Source organism: Limanda limanda, chromosome 10 (genome assembly GCF_963576545.1).
Source record: "Limanda limanda chromosome 10, fLimLim1.1, whole genome shotgun sequence".
In the NCBI taxonomy this organism is placed as follows: domain Eukaryota; kingdom Metazoa; phylum Chordata; class Actinopteri; order Pleuronectiformes; family Pleuronectidae; genus Limanda; species Limanda limanda.
Genome location: NC_083645.1, coordinates 8,098,847 through 8,118,969, shown reverse-complemented (window position 1 = coordinate 8,118,969; position 20,123 = coordinate 8,098,847). Strand labels below are relative to the sequence as shown.

General features: G+C 42.2%; 1 protein-coding gene across 1 annotated transcript; it reads right to left on the bottom strand.

The window, feature by feature from the left end:
• Positions 1-1,227: 1,227 nt before the first annotated feature.
• Positions 1,228-19,188, bottom strand: micu3b (mitochondrial calcium uptake family, member 3b). The gene is made up of 13 exons (XM_061079774.1): positions 19,172-19,188; positions 16,931-17,078; positions 14,502-14,533; positions 14,182-14,260; positions 11,447-11,494; positions 11,280-11,362; positions 11,119-11,190; positions 7,348-7,433; positions 7,000-7,171; positions 5,499-5,607; positions 3,986-4,143; positions 3,327-3,395; positions 1,228-1,705 (listed from the first exon to the last, which is right to left on the bottom strand). Exons 2-12 carry the CDS (start codon positions 17,040-17,042, stop codon positions 3,327-3,329), a joined length of 1,020 nt encoding a protein of 339 aa, XP_060935757.1. The 5' UTR covers positions 17,043-17,078; positions 19,172-19,188; the 3' UTR covers positions 1,228-1,705.
• Positions 19,189-20,123: the final 935 nt, after the last annotated feature.

The following is a 20,123-nucleotide window of genomic DNA, read 5'->3' as shown; positions in this document are numbered from 1 at the left end:
ACTAAACAATTCTTAAATACTAAACCACACAATGTCTTGAAGTGATTATCTGTTAAGGACTTATTGCCACAAGTAAAAGGCGTATTCACAAATAGATCTCCGAGTGGCCCGGTGCCAACTTTGGCCTAGAATGAAAAGATGGTAATAAAACTTTTCTTTCTATTCCAGGCCTCTGTTCCAGACTTCGTGAAGAAGCCTCTGTAGGTGCAGGATCAGAGTATACGACTGCGAATGATTACCCCACTGAATAAACCATTCCAAGATAAAAAAGTCCCTGATTAGAGTCTCGAACACCCACACGGCCCCAGGTTCCTGGTGATTAATACTGTTAATGATTCGCCTTCTGGTTAAGGATGAAACAGCTAATTTTATTCTACAGTGGTCATGCCATCAGTCTGCAGTGGTTAAAAGGAAAGAAAGAGAGGTTTGTCTGGTGAGAGCCACTCAGCTTATCAGCTGACTGGTGTGAAAGCAGCAACTGAACAAGCAGTTTTCAGCATGTGTGTCATAGCAAGAGCAGAAAATAACACGGAAGCCAAATATTTCATCTTATATTTTATTGGGCCATGTCATCATAAATGCTTCTGCGCTGTAACATCAGCCATTAAGGCCTAATCTAAAAGAATGACCTATGGAGCGAAGTTTCCAAAACTCTTCTAGAGGTAGACTAACTAATCAGAACATTCCACATTTGAACAGCAGAAATACAAATACATTGGTCTTGTTAATATTAGAGCCTGTAACATGTTGATATCTTCATTCTATTTCAGTACATGATTCCACCCAAAGCAAACACGGCAGCAGGAACAACACTCATGAAGAATTCCTCAGTAACACACAGTACAAGTGTAGAGAAGATCAAGTGTAAACTCTTCCTCAACGAGCTTAAAGGGAAAGTCAAGTTAGTCCACTGCTCATTAAAACCAGCACTAATTTAAGCTGAGTGTCCCGAGAGCGGAAACGAACATATGGCTTTGATATCTTTTTTTGCATATTCATAAAGAGGTCATCCCTGCCAGTGGCATAAAAATAGCTCTAGTGTTTACTAGCCAAGAAATGATTAACGCTGTTAGCTGCCTGTAGTTAAAGAGTGGAAAACACCACAGACCGGGTGCGTGCTTTCAGGCCTGCTGGCTCTGAGGGATTCCTGCAAGATGTTTAGCTGCAGCGCTTAGGGAGAGGGGGGGGGGGGGGGCGAGGAGGAGGAAGTTGGGAAGGAGGAGGAGGATGAAGGGGGGAGGGAGGTGCTGCTGTCCTACGATGATCTTAGCAGGGGGCTGCAGAGCCAACAAACAACGCACACTGGAAAAGCAGCAATAAGATAAGGTTTTAGATAAATATGTAAAATCTGTGCTAGAAATCTTACAACCAATAAATATATTTACATGTAGATAATTCAATAAATAGTTCTGAACAGGCAAACAGTGGTTAGGCATCCGTAATTAGTGCAATTTAGAGTCCTGCAGCACACCAGTTCTATGGATGTTCTCATTATGGGTCACTTTTGTTTGTTTAAGCACTTGCAAGAGCTTCACATTAGCTCGACCACTTCCTGTTTGTGCAACATCCTGTTTATTTGAAAATTTCTAACTCAAAGCATTAAGACGCTGTAGCATGCATGAACCCTTTTGCCTGATGAGAGATGAGGGAGGAGGCGGAGGTTCATTCCGTTTGTAAGACATGCTACTGATGAAGGGATCTTCACCTGGTGACAGAACAGAGAGAACAAGTGAATTCAAGTGGGTTAGAAAGTAAACAAACATAGTGTTGTTGTGAAGGCAGACTGGGATGCATCATTTTGATCTCATCTACACTGAAGCTGCAGGCAGTTTTCTTTTACACTGCAGAAGTTAGATAGAGAGGAAGTAGAGTGCGAAAAACTCCCTGCACTTCTTAATCCTAACGATCAGTGAGTTCAGCAGCAGTTCTGCAGAAGTGCGAAGAAACAGAATCAATCCGTCAAACCAGTATCATCTGTGTGAAGAAGTTAGCACGCTGGTTACATCATGGTGGAAATGCAAAAGCTGCATCATGACAGAAGGAAAAGTTTTAGCCATTGGGAATATCAGTGCCTTCCTCAAACATAAAGTATCAGAAAATTTGAAAAAAGCTCTTTACAGTGTAGAAGGAAAAATTATCCAATAAAAAACTTCAGCAAACCAGAACAGCTCAGAGGATGTAGAGGTCAGAGGTCGTGAACACTATAACAGGGGAGCATTGATACAGACTCTTAGCAGAAGCCTGTATAATCTCTAAAACTACAACTTTTAGGTCATGCTCTGGTGCAGATTAAAGACATTACATATGTGTTAATTGCTATGCTTAGAGGAGCTGTTTCTTCTGAACAGAGAAAAACTAGACTCTGGTATCGATACCAGCATCAGAAATGACATAGATACTGTTGAAAATGCTCCATCAGGCATCAGCAAACTAATCTATGTACCAATCTGAACTATAACCATGTCTATAAAGTATATTAGTCCTCGCCAGATAAAATTGTTCTTTTCCCAGAAATGACTTCTTCTCCTCTGCTGCAAAACAGCAGTTACGCTTTACTGTCATTACTGGTACTTGGCTAAAATGTCAGCAATTTAGCAATTGTTCGTGATGGTAGTGCACTTGAGCAGATATTTAAATTAAGTAATTGTTGTGTTTCACTAGCCCTATTCATTCACGCTCTTTTTCAGTTACGGTTGTCTAACTAGATAATAATAAAAGTTCTATAGGAGTCACTCTCTGTATCTGTATGTTTTTTTAAAGGTTTTAACCTGAGCCAGGTCACACAACAATGAGAGCAACCATCACTTCAAAAAGGATAAGTAGCAAACAGCTCTTAAATTTGTGTATCAATATATATATATTTATATATATATATATATATATATATGCATTGAAGCTACTTTATTTATTTTCTTACAATATTCCCGGACTAGACATTTTTAAATTGCATCCCAATTCAGATCCAGTCCTTTCCCAAGTGTTACAAAGGCAAATTATTGAGCCCTGTGCAGAGAGGTGCATTTCCTTTAAAACATTTATACAGCTTTAGACTGCACTGCTCACTGCCCATGTATGCAGACTTAAGCTGGTATCTGGTGGCAGTTGATCAGGCGTTAATATTACAGTGTAACTTAACGCTCCGGGCCGAGGAGAGCGTGGGCCTCAAATCACATGTGAAAAGACTGACTGTATACTGCAGTGTGTGTGGCTGGAAACTGTGTTAGAGAATTAATGCTGCGTGTTTACACCTCACACTGACATCATTCATACATTTTTATTATTGTCTCATTAATACGATAAGGCTGACAGTGACAGAAGACTTTTACCTATTTGCCTGCAAGCTCCTTCTTCATGCAGGACTTGAAAGAGATGAACTTCTCCTCCACTCTGACACCCTGTGCGTGTGTGTGTGAGACATAGAGAAAGAAGGAGAAAGATGATTAGACCATTTTCCTGATGTACCACTAGGTGGCAGTGTGATTTCACAAACATCACTAATCCCAGCCATTGAGGTGAGATGTGTTTCAGTAATAAAAAGTGGCAGCAGTGTAATTTAGACATGATGGCATGGAGGTGTTTAAGTGTACCATTACCTAAAGGGAAAAAAAGACATAAGTAGTGCCTACTTAAAGTTGTAATTAAACAGGAAACATGGTGTTTGTGTTGGTAATAGTTGCTTAAGCGGACCTAATTGTGTTAAAGCACCCTGTTTTGAAAGTAAACATGCATTTCCGAGCTCAGCAAAGACCCACATTTGCCTGTTTGTCCTTCTTCAGATTAAATGTGACGTGACTCTGCAGCCATGAGACCATCTCTGAGCCCTTTTTGGCAACTCTACACAGATTACACATTGAGAAATAGCCGACAGAAAGAATGAGAACACGTCTGAGGCTGACGGGGGAGGAGGAGAGAAGGTCGAGCAGGTACTTCTCTCCTGCTCTCCTTCATTAAACTGTATAGATCAACGGTATTCACGCTGTCTCACCCCTTTGCCACGATGCAGCCGGTTCTTCATGGCGCCGATGAACTCCTTGTGGCTCAGTTTGTCGTCGTGATCCTCGTCGAAAATCTTGAAGACGGTGTTGACCAGGTGGCGGGTCAGCTTGATGCCCGTGGCCACGTAGACAGCTCGAGTAAACTCCTCTGCAATATGACATTAAAAGACACACTATATAAGAAGACTTTTTTAATCTCTCTGCTTGCGGGCACAAAGTGAGCTTTACTCAGTTCGTGGATATCTTTGAGATGAAGTAGGAGGCCACTTTGAAACTCTGAGATTCTGAGCTGTGTCTCTTGAACCTACAGAAGTAAAGACAAAGGCAAAGCCCACTCAAGATGAATGCTCGTAAAAAAGACTGAGAGACGGACTGAGCTGCTGGATCAAAACAGAATTAAATCATAAAACTGTGGCTTCACCTGCTTTTTACAGGACGAGGACTCACAGACACCAAATGTTGTGCCTGAGTGACGGCAGCTTCTGAGATGTAAAACAACTTAAACGAATGAAGTGGCTCCTCATTGATCGGTGGAGGTCAGAGAGGTCAGTTCACTTGGAAGGACTCTGAGGCTGTGAAAAGAAGTGCGTCATGTCCTCTGCGGCTCTGAAGGAGCTTTTCAAAGCTCGACAAATGTCCCTGATGATTTAATCAGATTATTTTACACTCAACAAATAAATGATGAAAATAGACGCAGCATCACACCACTGAGGAGTCAGCGCCCCTGTGGACAAAGCCAAGTCTATAAAAGAAATGGTTTCCATTTGGTGTGGAAGAATATGACTGTTACAGCCCTGACCTCGACCCCAATCCGACACCTACAGGAGGGACTGGAACAAAGACTGAACTCCAGGTTTTATTGTCCAACATCAGTGGGTGCTCAAGGCTGAATGAGATCAAATCCTTTAAACCAGGGTTCAACATAAAAAAAAGGGTTTAAAAAAAAAAAGATGCTGTTTCTAGAGGATGTTCCACAAACACAAGTGGGTGTAATATTCAGGTGTCCACATACCTTTGGCCATGTAATCATAACATGTTTTAACCAATAATTACTCAAACTAAGAGCACAACCATCCCCTTTAATTCAATAAGCTGCAACAAATTACACACCCTCTGTCACCTAACTGTGTCCGATCTTTTCATCAAGATCCATTAATTTTTTCCAAGGAAAACTATAGAAAAAGAGAAAAAATAAGCCTTATCTGGCAATGTTTAAGAAAGAACCTTTGTCCAGAGCTATGGTCAATTTGAATGTGCTCATTCTTGGCCCATGTCCAGTCCTTCTACCAAGGGTCATGTAAATATGTCCAGTAGTTTTCGTGTTATCATGCTGACCCTCCAACAATTCAACGGAAAAAATTACAAACAAGGGGGGAAAACATAACCTCCTCAGTGGACGTAAAACGCCTGTACCAAAGAGTGGGTCTCAATAGAAGGAGAAAAATAGTCAAACACTCAAACCACCCAATGACTCAAATGTGTTTTTGCACCGTTCGTCTTTACCTTGACCAATGGAGCGGTTGGCGTAGTTGTACATCTGCATTGCGATTTTAAAATCCTCCAGGTTGTTTAAGAACTGGAAGAAGGACCTGAACTCGTCAAAGGTGATTCCCTGCAGAGAGATAACAACATGAAAACTACGTCTTTATTGATGAAACATTAACCTTGTGAAATGTAAAGTGCCTCGTAAAGCAAAGGGTCGGAACATGTGTCAACACTCCGGCTCAGGATGGTTCTCCGATTCACACCATACATAATAATATGCTTGCTTTCATCCTGCGGGAGGGGGGGGGGGGAATCCTTTATGTGTGTGTGTAGCCATCAGATAGATAACACACCCAAACACTTAAAAGTATACACTGCTGGATTTTCCCTGCGCAGTATGGACACGCCGGGGCTGTCAGCAGCGGGGGATTTTTGTTTGTTTTGCACAAACAAAAACAAAAAAGTGATGAATCCCCAAACATCTCAGGCCTGGCTGATGACTCCAACACGGAGCCCATTGATGTCCACTCAACCGTCCCACAGCTACCAGTTCCTCCTCCCGCCGGGCCCCCCCCCGAACAGGCGGCACACACAGCCGAACAAACGGAGTAATGACTAATCTGTGACGCTTTGCTGTTTGGACAAGGTGAGGGCCATAAAATATCTCTCAGCCTAATGATGAGACCCACTTGATTATCAATGGAGATCTAGCAACAGGCTACTCGAGGAGGATGAGGAGGTGCTGGCGTCTTTTCACACGGGTCAGCGTGACGAGAGGAAGAACACATTACAGCTCGAAATGAGGATGCTTCACTCAACAGCTTATTCACACAGTGGTAAAGAAAAGAAACGGAGCAGTAAAATACTAATCGCTACTATAGTATATATATATTTAAGTGTGTGTGTATGTATATATATATATATATAATTCTGTTTCTAGGTTTTACACCCATCTGTAGCAATATTAAGATTTATTTTTCTGTGGTTTTCTTAGTCTCATGTTTGCTTAAAAAAAAAAAATAGTTCAGAATTTAATGGAAGTGTCTTGCAATCACTTGATTAAAAAGATATCTGCTCTGTTTTTCCAAATTAATGAAATTATTCAGGGAAAAAATTCAGCTTGTTTTTTCTGGATGGACAAAGTAGCCTTAATCAAAATATAATTTAGAGCGCTAAAGCAAGCATGTTAAGCCTGTGTAGTTAGATTCCTTTTATTTTGGTTTGGGTTCGAGACCTTGGAAGTTATTTGTGTCTTTTTATTTTGTTGGCTTTGTGCAGGCACCTCAGGACTTTGGGACTGTTCAGACAGAAAGAAGAAGGAATTTAAGTCAATCATCCCCTAAAATCACAAGGTGTGAGATTAACTTTGGACAGAGCCAGGCAAACTATTCTTCACACTTTATGTGTCATGAGGGGAGTGTGGGGAACCAAGAGGGTGTTTTGTGGCTTCAGTTTTGTGATGTTTTCTTGGATTACATCTAGAATCACACAAAGGGAATCTGACGGAAAAGCAGCGCACCATTTCATCCGGCAGGCTGTGTCGCACGTTCTCCAGGTACCCGCTGACGTCGGCCACGTTGGTGTAGCGTAGGAGGATCCGGGCGAAGTCTTCCTCGCTGATAGTGGGCATGCCTTTGGAGTAGGAGAGGAACTCGATCTCAAGCACCTCTGTCTGCAGGTTGTCCATGAACCTGGAGGAGCGAGACGGGCGGCAGCTGCTGAACTCACACGCACAAAGGAACACTAACAAGACTACTGAGGGTTTAGCTGTTGGGAGGTTTTACATGGTGTAAAAATGATATAGGAGAAAGAGAGTAGAATGTTCTCAGGGACATCATAATCAAAAACAAAAGGTTTCTCAACTCACTTGTAGAAATCTTCAAATTTCAATTCAGCTTTGCCTTTTTTCCCAAAGAAATGCACCAGCAGCGTAGTCTCTGTCTTTTCATCCACCTGCTCAGAAGGACCAAACATTAGCTGCCTCATCAGCCCTCATAGCTTTAAATATCCACCTGTATTTAGACTTGTAAAATAGCAACAACAATTCAAAATAATACAATGCACTATGCATTTTGTCTACATTTACACAAAATCTCATCTCAGTTCCAGCAGCCACTGTTGATACACTGTTGTGTAAGCTAAACATTAACAAAGACATTTATTTCAACCGGCTGAAACTTGAAGTAAAGATGTTAGTTAATAGCCAGATTGAGCTTTTCAATAATTACTCCGAGTTAATGGTTAATTTTCAAACAGTGGGCCAGCATTTCTCTCATTTCTTCACAGTACAAACATGCAGCAGATTTATTACACATGCTTCCCCCTGTGTTGCAGATGGTGTTTTACATTAGAGAAGCTCTGTGAGCTCTCCTGATAACAAGAAGACAGATGCACCAATCATGAGCATGTTCCACTGTGGTTACTAACAGTAAAGAGAGACACATGGTACAGAAGGAGATGCTGTGTAGTATTACTGTACAAGTGTAATAGTCAAAGGTGAAGAGGCATCTTAGAAGCCGCTTCACTACCTCGGTGAGATCAGAAAATAGGACTTGACTTGTGCCACGTCTGAGAACATCCCACATGCCCCGGGCCTCCGCATGCTGACTCTCTTTTCTAAGAACCTGTGGCAGCAGTTGAAGCACAACTATTAGAAGACAATTTACATCTTGTTAACAGGATAAGGGGAGAATGAAAATGGATGGAAGGTAGAGTCAGGTCAAGGAGACGGAGACACATGGCAGAGGACAGACAGACAGGTGAGCATGCAATCCACTGAGACAACAATCTGACATCCATCTTTTCTGCTCAGAAAACAGAGCAGAAACCGAGCGGGGCTGACACCAGTGTCTGTGAGGCCCATCAGCCCTGACATGAGCCGGCTCTGCAGCCATGCATGCAGCCTCTTGGCAGGACGACGAGCCAACACAGCTGACACATGTCCAAAGCATGCAGGTCGTCGCAAGATCTGAGGCGTGATTCCTGCCAGGTTCACAATGCATCTGAACCAACCAGTAGGGAAATGTTGTGAAAAAGATGCAGATATTAATTCGCAATTGGAATTTTCCTTTAGTCTTTTGTCCGCGTCACATTATTATCTGGAACAATGAAGCCACTCGGTGCTCTTTTCTCCCTGAGGTCACGCTCCTGCTCTGGGATTAACCAATCATCATTATTATTATTATTATTATTATTACAGTTTACACTGCTCACTTCATTCTTTCAGCCGCCGTGGGTGTAATATACCTACAGCTACACTCAAACACAACTGTCAACAACACTTTGCTTGTAATTGCTTGCTTGGTGTCGACGCTGCTGCGATAAAAAGATCACAGACCATCTGTCATCAGAGAAACACTAGGATTTCTCACTCCCAGGTAAAAACCAACCCAATGTTTATATCACTTATTGAGTCTCGCTGCCTCAAGTGTCGACACCCCCTCAGTGAAAAGGGTCGACACGTGTTCTCATGTCCTGCTTTGCTTGGTTTCACAATATTTATTTATCTATTCAGTTTTCTTTTTATTTCATCTCTCGAGCCCCAAGGGGAAACGTGAGAATGCTGATAAAACAGCTTTTCCTCTGAGCCTCGTAGCTTTTCACCAGAGAGGGGGAGATTTACGACATGATCCCACAGCTAATTACAGAACAACTCTTTAATGCACCACGCTCGGTGCCGTGAAAGGATCCGACACACTTGCAGGCAGAAGACAGTGGGGGAAAGCCCAACCGCAGCACTGAAGACCTGCCTGTTATGTGTTACTGAAAAAAAAACTGACTTTTGAACTTGTTGCTGGCGAGGTACCTACAGTACGGTGGGAGGAATCAAAACAAAAGAGACACACCTTAAGGTACAGCGTTCAAACAGCGCACTGAAAAGGTGGCTCTCTCCCTGTGTTAGCTGTAGGCAGCTCTCTGTGTGTGCTGAGTGCTCTTTCCACCGCCAAGTCTCCTCTCTGACGGGCACCTTCATGGTCAAACCCATCTCAAAAGGAAACCCGAGCCCAAATACCGCTCCTCAAGAAACTGTAAAAATAAAACATGGGGGTCCTGGCGAAAACGTTGTCAGTCTTCAGGTGAGTGGAATCTCTCTCCCAGCGCTGACAAAAGACGAGTACATAAATCATCTGCGCTGCGGCCCCTCCACACACAATTTGTCAGATAATGCTGAAGTAGTGATGCATTTCAATTTCACTGAATGGGAATGAGGCTGTGTGGCATTAATGGAGACAAACACGGGAGATGTCAGCCCCTGAGATGTGTTTTTTTTCACCATGCAGAAACGTTCTCAGGTTAGAGAGACCTCATGCCAAAAACACATGCAATAAGCAGAACAGTTCATTTTCCTCCAGGGAAAAGGAACAATACGCACAGTGTGCGGCTGGGCTTTGCGTTGACCGTAAAGCTGCAGGAGCTGAAATGCAAAAAAAAGAGGGAAGGTGTATGCATGACAGAAGATCCATTCATAAATCACAACGTATTGTAGAAGAGGAACATGGATCCAGATGAGTTTGTAAATTAAAGTCGTCAAGTTTAAACCAGGATTAATCCTCCTTGCCTTAAGCTTTCATGAATGCACCCAGTCTTCATCCTCAACTCGTCTTCTTGCAAGGAATCATTATACTTCCAAATCTAGAGTACCCATTCTAATGATCTTTTTGATGGTTATACGGGCGTCAGATTAATTCAAGACCGTCCAGAGATGCTAACATTTTGTTCCTGCAGAGTAAGCTCCTCCATGTTGTGTTTGTGTGATAAGACCTCAAAGAGTCGCTCTTATCGCTCCATTCAGCTCTGCCTGTTTTCATCCACCTGCACGCGGCACAAGACGGCCCTGCAGAGATGAAAGCCTCAGACATGTTTTACCCTGTATGACCACATTCACCCTACGCCTGTCTTCTTTCTAGGAAACCGCAAGTGTTGCAAAAACCTACCACGTAGTCGTCTGCTTCAAATTCAACATTCAGGGTGGATGTCTGCATTTGAGCAACTAAACAACATCCTCACCTTATTAACTTGATATAAAAAAAGGTCTTATTTCAAGCAGACATAGAACAACATGGGCATTCAAGTCATGTTTCTGACCCTATTCCCTCTGCTTTGGTCTCTACCAGCTCCAGACACAAATATCTGCAGCTTTATCTATGAATTGCTCCACTGGGTTGAGCAGGTATCTGTCTATGAATGCAGATTAAATGAAAAACAGATATCTGATGCTTTTGGTCAATGTGTTCCTCTTCAGCTCTCCACATGTGGGCAACCAAAGCCTGCTCAAACGTGACTGGACAAACTAGAAATGGAAAACCAGAGGCCTTCCGGTCCCAAAATCTTGTCCCTCGTTTACAGATTCTGAAAAGTCACGTGCAGAATCTGTTTATAGAGATTTTCCTAAATCTCTTTAATCCCTAAATCCCTAAATATGTTTGACTTTCTGCCCCTGCAAGTTGCTAACTTTGTCTCTGTTGAGTTGAATTGAGCCTTTGATATTAATTTGTCAGAGACTTTTATGCTGTGACAGTTGCTGCTGCTAGAAACAACGTTGATGAGAAACCTTAAAGAGTGGAAAACCAGAACAGAGCTGAAAGATGCAACATTACACACATTAATTTGGTCCATCGTAAAGTTCTGAAACTCATACCTTCTGGTCCAACCTTTGCACGTCTTCACTCACTTCCTTTCTGTCCTTCTTCTTGCGGAAGATTTCTTCAAGCTGGAGTGAGGCCGACACGTTATTACGCAGCTGGTAACAAGTAATCAAATACATTTCAATATAACTGGTTATCAAGAAATGGTTCATACCACCAAGAACTCCATTTTGTCCACCATCTCATTCCCATCTGCATCGAACATGTTGAAAGCAATCCTGAAGCCTGCATGGGGCTCTGAGATCACACACAAATCAATTTCCAATTCACCTTTATAATCTGTTTATAATATCTCAAAAGTGAGTTAAAATATTTACTTACTTGTTAAAATGCAGAGCAGGAAAAGGTACTCTGTGTAACTGATGACACCTGAACAAAAGAAAGAGAAACAAAAACCAAGATGTTCCCTTTTTCACACAAGACGGCATCAAATAGCATTAAGGACAAGCCGGCTACAGATGTTCAAAGTCATGCGGCCGAGGTGAATAAGCCGTCCACAGAAACAGTGCATGCCTGCAGACAAGAGTAATCTCCTCGCTCTCACTGATAACATCTTAAAAGGTGCCTTCTCCTTCATGCTTGGTGTTCCTCTCACACAAACACAGGCTTTACAACTGAGCTGACCTATCTGGACACAAACCCAAACAAATTTCAAGCCCACGGCCTCTGATCGTGTTTGGGTAACAAGGTGTAATACATTCTCAAGGGATCTGTCACTGATTGAGAATGGCCGATTCAGGTTCTGTGTCCCGTCCTCCAGCTCCCTTTGTTGTGGGACACGGAGAGGGGAAGAGTAAGTGTCGGGAGACATCTCAGCCGACTCGGGAGGTTTCTCCCCTCTGCCCCTGAAAGCATTCCCAAGCTTTTGTTTGCTCGGGGAAGATAGAGAATCCAGCTCAGATAGTTCTGGGTGACTGCTCCAGGTGTTATGGGAAAATAATTCAGGTAGAGGCTTCGCTGCAGGGAGATATTTTCAGAAAGAGGAGCATTTAAGTGACAAAAAGAAAACTGGCGACAGAAGAGGGTTTTTTTTAACTCTGTTTTACAATTCCTCTAGAGGCGGGAAGTGTCTAGCTAATAGGATGATGTAAAAACCACTGGAACACATGTACAAACTGAGGTGTGAAAAAGAGAATTAGTGCTGCGTGCCATTAGACAAAGTTCATCGAGAAAATTCCCCCTGACAAAGTGCATCCATCTTCTCTGGCTGTTTGGCAGGTACGGCCTTATAATGACAACAGATCTCTGGCTTCAAAGCCTCTAAAGCTTAAATGGGTTGAGGAGGGTGAAAAAAACTTTTAAGATTCCAACCATGTCTCACCAATACCACACACCTTCACTCCTGGAGGGACACCCCCCTCCCCCCCCTCCTCCTCCTCCTCCTCCCTGCAGCTCAGCCTCTGAGCTCGAGTAGATGTTGTTAGACAATACAAAGAATTCCACAGAAACACTTCATACAGAGTGGCAGTCCCACAGATGTAATCCAATGCCATTCTTGGGCTTCATAATGTCCGCGGTGATCAGGGGGGTGGCCGGTGGGACATGTCTCAACATAGCTGGGTTCAAACAGCTCCCTCGCTCTCTAAAGCGACGCTTTGTTCGCAGATCAATCCCGTCCTTTTTCCCCTGACAAAGCCGCAAAGTTTAACAGCAGGATTAAAAGCCCCAAATCCCAGCGTTGGCACTTAGCTAAAGCAACAGAGGAGAGAGAGAGAGAGACAGAGCAGAGCAGTGAGATCTGATGCTCCGCTGGCTGGTCTGACACACCGAGCCGGAGTGTGCAGGCCCAGGTGGGGAAATAAAAAGAGACCTATTCGCTCACAACGGGGACTTCATTTTCATTAGTTTGAACGGAGGTTTGCAGTCGAGGAATCAAGTTCAGTCAGATTCTCTGTTGAAACCCAATCATCAAGACTCCTCATGTGCAGAGCTCACATATAGAGCCATCACAGATGTTTACTTGTTGTTTCTGTATGCTAATCTACTGGTATTTTTAAATTACCTTGGGGGAAGTTTTAAATTAAGCCAATTTTCTGCCTCTCTTGGGACTGCATATTATTAGCTATCATATATTTTTTAAATGCACAAAAATGATCTCAGAAATTATACAGAGACAGGTTGAGCTGAGATCTCTGAATTGTTAATTTTGTCAGATCAAACCTAAAAATACTGAGTGAGCTGTCAATCACAGCAAATACGAGACACAAACAGCTCCTGGATAATTTAATGATGATGAAATGTATCATTGTCCTTGAAAACAATAAAAGTTACCCAAGCTATAAATACATTTCTCAGAAAAAATTCACCCTCTGAAAGGTTTTCTGAAAGTTTGTATTGTGCATGGTTCAATGCACATACGTAAAAAATTGGGGAAAAGAAGCAACTATACAACTGAACGTTTCTTTTCTTATCAAACAAATGGAGATTTGTTTTGCAGAATCCTGTTAAAACTTCACTCAAGTCTTTTCAGTGCCATTTGTAGCCTTTTCTTAAGGCTTGATTTTATGGCCCCATAACTTTTGATACATTTTTACTTTCTTTACCAAATGTTTTGCTTCTTTTACTAATTATTGGTAAAATAGAGAAGGTAAGTAGCAACCTATCAATTAATTATTTCCAATTAATTTCAGTCATCAGCCATTTAACAATTCATATGACATTTGTCTATAAAAAAGATTCATGATTTTTCTTCTTACTTTTTAATTTTACCTTCAATTAGTACAAAACCATAAACTGTTCTTTACAGGAAACTTCATTTTGTTACTTGATTTTTTTATTAAAATATAAGGGAGGAACATCCTGTATATTATAAAAGGACTAGGCCTTCCCGCAAAGGTTACCTGAGAATAAATCTACAACAGGCTGATGGAGAGATAAGATAGTATTTACAGCACACCCTCTCTGCTCTGCATCACACCAGGCTGACGTGCACAACAGGGCATACTGAGCAACACATGCAAGACCTAAATGTGACAGCCTTAAAAAATTTAAAGGGCAATTACGTATATTGCAGGGATTTATGTAAACATCTCTAGTACATCAAGCAGGTTCCTTACCTCCTTCACGAAGATTCCTAAACAAATTGGATGATCCTTTCCAAACAGCCGGAGTGTCAGCCAACATCTTGTCTAAATCCTGAGTGAGAAAAGGAAAATCCCTGATCACTCATTCATTTCTAAGTCCTGGGTTTCCACAACATAACACAGTGTTTGCTAACATTACAGCACAGAGGCAAAACACAGAATCTTCCCCAAGAGTATTTTATTAAAATGTAGTGTTTATTTAACTGGAGTAGCCTTTTTATTATAATAATCTTATATTAATAGGAGTTGTAAACTGTAAAAAAAAACAAAAAAAAAACTAAAGAACAACTCACCTTTTTAGTAAGTGACCTCCAAGCTCTTCTACCTAAAGAAAAGACAATTAACAGTTAGAAGCTGATGTCGTTGTGGGTTTTTTTTATTTCCGTACTTGTATATATGTCGTGAAACAGAACTGGAAAACAAAAGTGAAAACCGGAGTTTACGTGGACAGCAAAATAAGTTGCATATCTTGCTGGAAACATTCCGATGGTCAATAAAGCAGCAGATAAGACGGATGCATTGTAAAAAACACCTGGCTGGGTAATCACATGGATAACGGTGACCATAACAGTCCACTGACACATTTTAAAACCTGCGTATAAAGCTGGGATCATGATTTATATTTGATGGCTCGCTCTCCACCAAAATAAGGAAGGAGGGGTATGTAATGTCTCAAATATTAATCATTTACATGACAGCACTTTAAGTTCTGACTTAATCCTTTCACTGCATCGGACTGTGCTCCTTCTGTTGAGTCTGGCATTAAAACCATCTCTGATGCATAACGTTCATGTCCAAGGTCATCCTAAATATCCACAGGAATGGCAAAACTCTCTTTTACAGCCACAATATAACCATAAAACACCATGATTACCATTTTGCAACACATTAGCCTTCATCAACAAGAGGATAATAACTGAAGAAGTGCTCCTCCACTAGTGCTGCTTGTTTTCCTTTTTCTCAATGTATGTTCAACACAACAATCACAACAAATCATAATCAATCGCTCTCATCACAGCGTCTCATCATTACGTTCATGAAATCCATGCTCAGTTGTTTGGTCTTTCTGGGTCCCTGTGAGTTTTAGTTGCCACATAAATGAGCCATAAAGTGGGGTTGCTGGTAAAGATGTCTATCTTTATGCAGGTTATTATGACTGAGGCACTTCAAGCTGCAACTTATTGTCTGATGACACTTCCCAGGCCCTCAGCAACGAGACATGTTCCAGGAAACAACAGTGAAAGGCCTCTAAAACAAATCTGGAGTAATAGGAGGATGAAGGAGCGGGGGGTTTATCCCATGACTTGATGGAAGTGTAATTAAGCAAATGGCCGCCGACAAATAAAGCTGATTCCTCTGCAGAGCCGCAAAGATTACGCAGGCGGAATTACATCTGCAGTGCAGCACCTAGTTACAGTACAAGCAGAATAAAGAAAAGTGCATCTTATAATGTGAGTGTGAGTGGTTGTTTTTCTCTATATATCAGCCTTGTGATACAAGCTGTCCAGGGTGTACCCCTCTTCGTGTCTGATGTCAACTCCCCCCAACCTACAACTCGTATAGGATCAGCATGGACAGGAATCTGTTGCTACTACAAAATAATGAGTGGATAAATATATTTATCTTTTCTTTTTCTTCATTTTTTAAGCAATTATAAATGTAATCTTTGTTGGTTGGTTTGGAACTTTGGAGATATTTCAAGACATCACACTGAAAACTCTATTCTGTTATTTATCATGTAATGTTAGTCTGAAGTAATTTAGTCATATTATGCATTTTCTACAATACTGTCACTTTTTGTTATTTGATGGTGCAGAGTGAAGTTACAAAACTTTGTGTTCATCCTACCTGGTTTAACTGCAGTGAACATTTTTCCGGTTAATGTTTTTTCACAACACAAAACTTGATTTGCTATTTACTGCATATGTGGCTTAAATATAAATTTTTAATGATTTACTTAACTTATTTTTTCATACATTGGGCAACAGCTATTTCAGGGGTCTGTTATGCAACCGCCACAATCTACAGACAGAACTTTACAACTTCCCCAAATAAAAGCTCTGTAATGAAGCTTGATATATAGCATTTCAGCTACAAAACAAACCTTAGGCTTTTACTTTGTAGATAATTTGGTAAAAAGTAAGTTGTCCTATTAATGTTGTTGTCATGAAAGAGATCAGCACCCGTGACTCACGTGAATATCTGTGTCAGCCTGAGATAATATATGGAATGAAAACAACCAGATTTTCAAAACGATCAGGGGGTAATGTTTACCTGTGGTTACTGTAGTTTATCAGAGGACATAGGAGAAGGCAGTGGAGTCGTTCTGCAAACTAAAGGCACACTGCCCTGCCCCCACTGCCTGGTCGACGGTTTATTCAAATTTTATTAAAAGTGAACGCATTGCATGTCCAAATCGAACCAAATTCAACACTGCCCTTCCCTGTGCCATTAAGAACACATAGCGTGAAGCCATTAAGAGAAATGGTTTGTGACATATACACTCCCTATACAGACAGTTTGGAGTTGAGGTGGATAAATTATTTAAACAAAGAATTCATTATCAGCTTAACAAATGACTTACTATGAATTGACCTGTGTGACCTGATATAGCGGCTGTTAATAGGTTTTAAATAATATAAGGAATTTTCGATGTCTCAGTCCTCAGTTAAAGAACCTGTTGTGTGTGTTTAATGTTTTTGAGTATCAGGAGCACACTCACCTTTAGGTTCATTCAGAGTGACAGATTCAATGAAGTTGAGTGGAGTCATGTATAGCTGGCCGTCGTACTCCACTGAGCTGAACTGACGAAATCTGTTTTCAGAGGACGACATGTACACGTCTCCATCATCCAGACCGAAGCTCTTGGCCTGTGAACACACAGACAGACACACACACATACTGTCCTGAAATATTGCAAATCATATCAACAGTGATAATACTGTCTGAAAGATGCTTTTCATGAAATCCACGGAAGCTTTTCTTGTCACGAAAAGCCGCCGCGCTCACATGGGACAACAAAGAGGCCCATGCTTTAATTCAGTAATGGGGCGCATGTTATGTCAGACTTATTTTTCATCCCCGTTCACCAGATAACGTCCCTACAACGGTTCAGATAAGGAGGCTGGATTGGTGAGGACAGAGTGGATCTCTCCGTCAGGTGGCGTGGTGCCAGGTCCACTGGGCACCGAGCAAACACCCAGGGAATGTGTGCCCCCCTCTGCTTAACCATTAAACCCCCTCTAACCACCCCCACCTCTCATCAAATGTCAGTCCCTCCGCCAAGCCCCAGTGTCCAGTTTCCTGCGTCCCTGAATTCCTGCTGCCTGTGGACACCAGTCGAGTTTACCCTCCTCCTCCTCCTCCTACCTGCAGATATCGCACCAGGAATCTCCTGTAGCTACAGAGGCGGACAAGCCAGGTCTTATTTACATGTTTGTTTATTGTGATCTGTGAAAGTCATGTCAGCGTTGTCAACACATGTCACACGAAGTGCTGTTGTACTGGCTAATAGAGCCAAATACACATTGCACAGGGAAGACAGAATAAGTAAAAGAAATCTCCCTGTTTCCTTGAAATGTTGTCATCACTTGGATGAATCTGTCAGCTAATGAGAAAGTGCAGATCACAAGTTCCTAAACTCCAGAGATGTATTTTCCAACATTGTGTTTTGTCATAATGTTGCTGAATCTTCTCTGTATTGTGAAGTTTGACAACACAGATTAACCAATTAACTCAAACACACCCATCTCATTATAAACTTGTGGCTGGATTTGTGAAACCTTTTACCTCATCCCACCTTGTGAGCAGTAGATTAAAGCTAGGGTAGGTAATCCAGGAAAAGTTAGCGATAGCCGGCTACACTCTGAAAATATACACACCAATTCATTCCAGCCCCTCCCATCGGCCCTTTCACTGCTGGCTATTTTATCTCCTTTAGCAGCGTATGCCTCCCCGACTGAGGACTCCAGTCATGAGCAGTGGGAGCACAGGCAGGCAGGGTCAGTTAGTGACAGGCAGCTACACCAGCCTGTCCTTTCATTAGGACCAAATGAAATTACTTTACTTTCTCTTTTGATGACGTGACGAGGATTTTAGCAAATTAAGGAACAATTTAGCAAATCGACTTAAATCTGAGACCTGTGTACCTGCTTTAGCCTCCTTTGTGTGAGGATTTGCTGCTTCACTTTTTAATATGATTAAAAATGAAATTGGAATGAAGTGTAATGTGCTCACTACTTTCTAATGAAGTGAACAGTGACAAACTACTACAATTTTGGAAATAAATGATTAATGGATTATAAAAATAATCCTTAGTTTTAGTTATACAAAATAATTAATCTCAGCGGACATTTATCTGTTTTGCCCACAGCTGTAGCTGCATGAAGCTGCCAAAAAGAATGACAACTTTAGAAATAACATCATGTACTGTGACCTCGCAAATGACCATGTTGCTAATCTTAATTAATCAATAATGAATTGCTCTCTTGATGTAGTGGCGACACAAATTCACACTAAAAGCTTCCCACAGCTCCAGGTCATACACTATAACATAAATACTCTATACTATATATATTATCTCTTAATTTCACAAGTATTATGTAATTCTGAAGCTGAAGCAGGCGAAAGACAACAAATGGTAGCCATCAATAGGTCACGTGATAGGAGATGCCTTGGGTCGTTTTGCCATTTCAGCACCAAAGGTCGTGGATAGCTCCTGATGGTGACCTCATCGTTATTATTAATAATATGCATATGTAAATTACTGTTATCGTTGTAGGTCTACATGCGTAGAGACGTGAGAGAGGGAAATGACCGGAAATGCAGATTCTCTCTGGTCATCCGCGTTGTGTTCGTACACGGAAACCGAAACTCACATTGAGGTTTATGCAGTTTTTTCACGATTGCTGACTAAACGGTGTTTTCACCAAAGCTCCACTGCTGGATACTTTGCTCCATGTACCTTGTCGGTGGCGGAAACTGACGGCAGCAGAAGATGCGAGAGTCGAGCCTCGACGCGGCTCCTCAGTCCGGAGCGTCCACCGAGCACCGGGCCCCGGGAGAAATAAACATAATGATAATAAGAACCAGCAGCTCCGGTGACGCACGCTCCGGCCGCGATCACCTTGAGCGCCTTGGCCGCAGGAGAGGAGCCGGTGGTGAATGAAGGGATCAGCCTGCGCAGGGCAGCCATGTCTGTTTACACACACACACACACCGACACACACACACACACACACACAAGCATACACGCACAGGGCAGAGAGCTCGCGAGAAACGCCGTGGGTATAGCTCTGCTCTTCCAAGACTCTCCAGGATTAAAGGGCGACACATTCATGAGAGCGCATGAAGGAAATATTGGATTATTTTTGTATGTAGTTATTATAAAATCAGGTCTCATCACTGTTTTGTATTTAAGGTGTCACACATTTACTATGAGAAGGTTCAAAATTTAAAGTCAGAGCTCAGGGGTGGATAACCCCCATGCATCCCCACCATCGGCTCTCTCTCTCTCTCTCTCTCTCTCTCTCTCTCTCTCTCTCTCTCCTTCCGTGTCTCCCCTCCTGGTTTATGTCTTATAGGAGAGAAGGGGTGAGATAGAGAAAGAGAGAGGGGTGGGGGGTGAGAGAGAGAGAGAGAGAGAGAGAGAGAGAGAGAGAGAGAGAGAGAGAGAGAGAGAGAGAGAGAGAGAGAGAGAGAGAGAGAGAGAGAGAGAGAGGGGAAAAAAAATCCCTGTCAGGGCACGTCTGAACTGGGACTGCCCCGCCCATTACTCGTCCTGTGGTTCTGCACCTGCCTCACCCCCCCCTGCCACTTTGAGCACCAAACCTCCCCGGAGCCGCTTCACCTGCACTGCAGTGTTTCTCCAGCCCGCTCCGCTCCATCCGCCTCTGCTGCTGGGGGCCGAGGCATCA

What these genes read in the sequence shown, in the direction of transcription:
- micu3b (XM_061079774.1), bottom strand. Translation starts at nt 17,042, where the DNA reads ATGTCGTCCTCTGAAAACAGATTTCGTCAGTTCAGCTCAGTGGAGTAC. An exon ending in CCTGCTCTGCATTTTAACAA is followed by an intron (nt 11,363 to 11,446) that starts GTAAGTAAATAT and finishes GTGTGATCTCAG; the next exon opens with AGCCCCATGCAGGCTTCAGG. An exon ending in AAATTTGAAGATTTCTACAA is followed by an intron (nt 7,172 to 7,347) that starts GTGAGTTGAGAA and finishes TCGCTCCTCCAG; the next exon opens with GTTCATGGACAACCTGCAGA.